The sequence below is a fragment of the Dermacentor albipictus genome, chromosome 5 (genome assembly GCF_038994185.2).
Source record: "Dermacentor albipictus isolate Rhodes 1998 colony chromosome 5, USDA_Dalb.pri_finalv2, whole genome shotgun sequence".
Lineage (NCBI taxonomy): Eukaryota > Metazoa > Arthropoda > Arachnida > Ixodida > Ixodidae > Dermacentor > Dermacentor albipictus.
Window position 1 is genome coordinate 133,686,895 of NC_091825.1, and position 5,953 is coordinate 133,692,847.

General features: G+C 47.1%; 1 protein-coding gene across 1 annotated transcript; it reads left to right on the forward strand.

The window, feature by feature from the left end:
- The first annotated feature begins 471 nt into the window (after window positions 1–471).
- On the forward strand, window positions 472–4,704 carry LOC135921255 (uncharacterized). Its single transcript, XM_065455566.2, has 3 exons — window positions 472–761; window positions 1,915–2,092; window positions 4,234–4,704. The coding sequence occupies exons 1-3, from the start codon at window positions 503–505 to the stop codon at window positions 4,340–4,342; spliced, it is 546 nt and encodes a 181-aa protein (XP_065311638.2). The 5' UTR covers window positions 472–502; the 3' UTR covers window positions 4,343–4,704.
- The last annotated feature ends 1,249 nt before the right edge of the window (window positions 4,705–5,953 follow it).

Sequence of the window (5,953 nt, forward strand, 5' to 3'; positions counted from 1 at the left end):
GATTGCACACCCAATGGCACATCCTGAATGGCCAAATCAAAGAAAGCAAAGTAAGTCAAAGAATCTGTGAAGTGAAGTTCACCATTCTGTTGACCGATCTGCATGCTTTAGACGTACCTGGGAGCCTATATTTTATGTTCAGGTTAGAAAGTTATTTTTTTTGTTATTCAGAACAGGGAGATGCATATATTTGATATACCGTGGTGGTTTAGCGGCTTTGGTTCTGCGCTGCTAAGCACGAGGTCGAGGGATGAAATCCTGGCCGCGGTGGCCGAATTTCGATTGCGGTGAAAAAGAAAATTGCCTTTGTAATTTGTCTGAAAATTTTTGTCTTTGTAACTGTTTTGGGTTTTTCTTGTTTTAATCGAGTATGTAACATTTCAGAACATTAAGTAAAAGTTTCAGCACACAATTCTTGGCCAATCCCCCAGTGTGGCTATGAGCCATAATATGAGGCCATCAGCATCATCGTCGTCGTCATCACCACCACTGCAAACGCAGTATGGCCGCCGCCGCTGTTGTGCAAGCCCCTCCCGTGCGCCCGGCGCTTCCCGCCGGACCACGACGTACCAAGTCGCCGCCGAAGCCACCGCTCAAGCCACCCGCCAAACCAACGGCCATACCACCGGCCAAGCCGCCAGCGAGGCAGCCGCCGCTCGTGGTGACTCAGCAACCCGCCGCTGTAACGCTGCCACCTCCGGTACCCGGTCAGCCAAACGTCAAGCAGCCGGACGCTGTTCCACGGGTGCCCCAGCACGAAGGTTTGGATACACTGATTCCTCTTGACACTTCCAAACGCTCCATGGGCCAACAGCAAAAGCTGCGGCAGTTTCAACATTAGTAACATCGAAGGGATGTAATCTGAGCCTGCGTTGTTTTTGGGACGCATATACAATGATACATTTGGGAAATAATGGGGTATATAGGGAAAATAGAGGTGGAAGGAGCGAAGGAGCGGGGGCCAGAAGTATGACGCTTGTAACCGTGTCCTTGGCGAGAGCACACCACGGCATCTCCTTGTTACGCGATCTATTCCTGTGGGCTGCAGTTGGTGAGGCTTATGCCGAAATTGGCGGGAATTTGTCTTCTGCGTTTGTCGATTCTTCTCTCGTACTGCGAAACACTCGGTATATCTATCTCATCATGAGCTAACCACGGGCGATTATACCGAAATTCCCAAGGACCTGAGCCTAGCATTGCTAAACTGTAGGCTTTAGACCCATGATGCATATTTCTTCCTTTATGACTTGGATCACTGCCCGCTGCCTCTAAGCTTCAATTAAATCGTTCCCTGCAAGGTGCGTGGCAACGACTATGCTCGATCTTACGATCTACTTGCACTGCAGCTAAATCTATCGAGCTTGGTAACTGAATCGTGGGACGTAACGTCCCGAAACACCGTGGTGGGTTATGAGGAACGCGTTAATGGAGGGCTCAGGATTAATTTTGTACAACCTGTGGTCTTTAACGTACCCCTAATACACGATACACGAGCGTACTTGCATTCCGCCACCATCGGAACGAACCCTCTGCGACCGGCTTAGAACCAGCCACCTGGTGCTCAGCAGCGCAACGTCTCAGCCTCGACACCACGGCGCTTGGTAATGTGCCGCCATAGTCTGCATCGTTATGCAGTTTTGTGGCTCGGTATCAGTCATACCCGCCGCGGTTGCTCAGTGGCTATGGTGTTGGGCTGCTGAGCACGAGGTCGCGGGATCGAATCCCGGCCACGGCGGCCAGATTTCGATGGGGGCGAAATGCGAAAATACCCGTGCGCTTAGATTTAGGTGCACGTTAAAGAACCCCAGGTGGTCGAAATTTCCGGAGTCCTCCACTACGCCGTGCCTCATAATAAGAAAGTGGTTTTGGCACGTAAAACCCCATAATTTAATTTTTTTTTCGTGGTCCCCCCAGTGCCCGAAGGGGTGCATCTCACGGCTCGGCCGAGCATGACGCCAGAGAAGCTGCCGGACTTCGGCGACGTTCCGGTGGTGCTCACATGTCCGCAGTGCTTCCGCCGGGTCACGACCAGGGTTGAGCTCGAGAACGGACGCTTCGCGAAGTGCATGGCCTGCTGCACCTGCCTTGTGTGGTGAGCGAGAGTGCTACAGAAACGAGATCGAAAACGCGAGAATGTTTCTTTTTTTGTTCTTTCTTCTTCTCTTTTGTAAGCTTTCCGAAGAATTCCCTGGCAACCAAACGGCATCCTTGAGGGTCCATCGCTTTTGGAGAGATTGTGCACGTGTAGCATGTTGTATGAAGTGTTTGTTGACGGTGAGCACCTGGATAATGCGAACAGAAAAAAAAAGGAAACGCAAAAACAAAGTCTAGCTACTTAGCAACGCAGAGAAAGCAACGACCAAGCGTTCACGCGACGTACATGTAGCGCTATTAGACTGCAAATTTTCAGAAGTTCCTCGGATGATTAAACTGATAAAACAGATCGGGTGTTTCTGCGAAGCCTGTAAGAAATTAAAAAAAAAATCACGCGTGGCAGAAGCACAATTGTTATCCTTGAGTTGTGTTGCTCAAATAGGTGGACACTATTTCAACGAGAAATTGAAATGCATAATCGACTAAATAAAAAAAATACTAATTCGATTTTTAGTAATTACCTTACGGCACGTATTGTAATATAAAGGTTGTGGCTAGGGAAATCGCAAGGCAGATTCAAACCAATTCTCAGGATGGCACCAGTTTCGAGATATTAATTCTCGAACTTAGTGGAGGAATACAGTGGCTGTTCCGTCACTTTCGTGCTTCGATGCAAAAAAAATTGTTTTGTTTAAAAAAAATGTACGTGGAACGACAGTGCGTTTTTACTGCAAGTTTGACGGCGCATATCTCGAAAAGTTGTCATCAACAACATTTTTTAAAGTGCACATTCCTTGCAGGCTCACCGGCTGCATTTTGTAAATTGCAATATGTGCCATGAAGTAATTTGTTCAAGACATAATAGTGAATGTATTGTTAATTAAACGGTTATGCATTTCTATTTCTCGCGCAAGTAACGCCAACCTCTTCGAGTAGAACATCTCAAGTAATATAATTATGCTATATGCCACAGGCGATTTTTACATATTACTTAGTCTTCGCAGATACACCAAATAGCAGACACCCATATCTCGATTATGGTATGGTGGAGTCAGAAAAAAAGAATCAGAGTAGGAAAGTAAATTAGAAAATAGTAGTCGCAGCAAAGGATGTACTGATATAGCGTCGCATGGTTGTCTCAAATGTCCCTGTACATAGTCGACGAACGCAGTAGAATTGCAAGCGGTGCAAAGCCTGCCGTAGGTTGAGGTTCTAGTTAGAGTTCTTGCGCCTGAAGTTGACGAAGCTTCCAAGATCTTCTCTCAGATTCTCGTAAAGGCAGGCTACACACGAGACCAAGCTTTCAGCCGAGCAGAAGCAGCTAAGAAAGCCCGTATACGCCAACTTTCAACGCCGCAATCCGCAACATTAACTGCGGTATGAGCGAATGCGGGTCTTGTGCATGACAGACAATGAATGAATGAATGAATTGTGAGGGCTTTCTGGCAGTGGCGTAGCTAGGTCGTCTGGCACCCGGGGCCCATAGGTCTTCTGTCACCCCCCGGCTGTAGTCGAGGAAGGCGAGGATATCGACAATTTCCGGGTGTCTTCAGACGTATATGACACCCCTCCACCCCCCTGGCCCCTTGCACCCGGGGCCCACGGCCCCTCGCCCCCACTGTTGCTACGCCACTGCTTTCTGGGTATCTGACTGTGGCTAGCTAGCTGGGTGGGATGGGATGGGCGGGTCTGGTTTTGCCCAGCTAAACTGATTATACGGCTGAAAGCTACGCTAGACGGCGGTATTCATCAACGCGCAAATGATAAAGGAGACGAAGACTGGCTGACGTATGCAGTTTGCGTGAGTGACTAAAATAAAAGAACGAGTAAGTGGGTAACTGATCGAGTGAATGAAATAATTCGATTGATTGATTGATTGATTGATTGATTGGTCGGTCGGTCGGTTGGTTGGTTGGTTGATTAACAGTAATTGGAGTGAGCAAGCGAACAACTTTATTGTTTTCTTTTCTTTTTTTTTTGTGCGGCCCGAATAGAGCGCTGCATGACAAGAAGAATGCCTTGCGCAACGACATTAACTGCCTTTTCTCTATTGTTGAATCACGATTGAACGAAAGAAGGAACAAGTGTTTGCATTTAACATTACGGCGTGCGCGGTGCTTTCCTCTCTGCTGGCGACAGCTGCTGGTGCTGCTTCTGGGTGCCCCTGTACGCGGACTACTTCAAGGACCTGTACCACGTGTGCCCGCAGTGCCACGGCATCCTGTACGAGAGGAAGAAGATGGGCTGAAGGCGCAAGGGAGGTCCTGCGAGGACTGCCACTTTATTCCACAGCTGTCTTCCCGTTTCTTTTAGAAGCTTATGTCGTTTGGAAAACAGGCACATATACGCTAACCTCTCGTGTTATCTCTGCGGGATGCTATGGCGCTGTGAACCGTAACTTTATGTTACGCTTTTCAGCCCATTCCTGTAGCCGACGACTTCGGAAAGCAGGTCGATTGTTGGATACAATTACTTTTACATTGGCAAACATTTTCGTGTTCAAAATGGAAATTACGCTTTTAGCATCGTCTTCACCAGGTCTTGCTGCAATTATCCTGGTGCACTCACAATACACAATAAAAAGGCTTGTGTCTTCTTAACTCCTTCAGACTTTTTTCGCAGTTCCTCAAAGTCTGGATGAATAACCTCAAATGGCGTGTTGTCCATTTGGCATGTTGTCCAAATGGCGTGGAGGTCTATTGTCGTAGACAATTACTTTCACATTGTCAGCAGTCACAGAAGGAGACCGTCACAGACCTACCGTCACAGAAGAAGGCCGTGCAAACACTATTGCGCGTTTTGCGATCTACCGGCCTTTGTAAAGGTCTTTAACTGGAACGCCTCTTGTGTGTGTGTGCCTCCGTGGGTGCGCGTTTCTTTTTAAACGTATTCCTCTCTGTCCTCTTTGTAACCCTTATCTCCCATCGCCAGTGTAAGTCTGGATGACTAACCTCAGATCGATTGTTAGAATATTGTGGTATAACCATTTTTTTGCGTCAGCTGTTTAAATTTTACTTTGTTAATTTTGCAGTTATGACATGATGATACATAGTCTTTTGTTTCTTGCTTCATGCGGGGCCATGAGAACCCTTTTGTCAATTTCATGTAGGTTCTCCAAAAGCCATCATGGCCTCCTGATTCGGGGCTATCATGATACATGTCCAATATTTTTGGTACCAAGGAAGTAGGAACGTCAACTCGTCCATTTTTAGTAAGTTGCAAAACCTCGGTTTGTTCCCATATCTTTGCAACATCTGCCTCTTCATGATTGTCCGGAAGCATAATGGCTAATCACGACACTGCATCCGCGTCCTTCATAGCTTTAACTTTGCACCTTGCAAATATGGAAGGAAGTAGCAGATGGCTTTTAAAACGGCGAGAGCTTCTCTTTTTGTCGTAGTATAGTTCAATTCAGTTTTGTTAAATGTGTTGCTGTACTATCATACTACACGAGGCTATGGTGGTCGTGTTGAGTCTCTCTTATACAAGACTGATCCCGTGTCATAATGGGATGCATCGGTATTCACTTCGAAGGGCACCGCAAAGTCTCATGAGTACAACACAGGTTCACAAGAAATCATTCGGACCAATTCTCAGTAGGCGTCATCGCATCCGTCTGGCAGGAAGGCAGCTTACAGCGTTTGGCGCTGAGTGGCGCCCTGATGCAAAAACCCAAAACCGAAACCAGAAGTTAACACAGGATACCACAGTCTTCTTTTGTCAATACACGAGCACCTATGATCGTCATGATGTGTTGTGATTTCATTATCAATTACAACGGTTTCCAGTATCACTTCGCGAAGCACACAAACGCCGCTGTTCGTCATCATGTGGTTTGCTTAAATTATCCTTCACAAAC

Bases quoted from the DNA above. Each gene is read 5' to 3' on its own strand.
- LOC135921255 (XM_065455566.2), top strand. From the start codon at position 503: ATGGCCGCCGCCGCTGTTGTGCAAGCCCCTCCCGTGCGCCCGGCGCTT. The intron at 762-1,914 runs GTTTGGATACAC...TGGTCCCCCCAG, and splicing joins ACGGGTGCCCCAGCACGAAG to TGCCCGAAGGGGTGCATCTC. The intron at 2,093-4,233 runs GTGAGCGAGAGT...TGCTGGCGACAG, and splicing joins TGCTGCACCTGCCTTGTGTG to CTGCTGGTGCTGCTTCTGGG.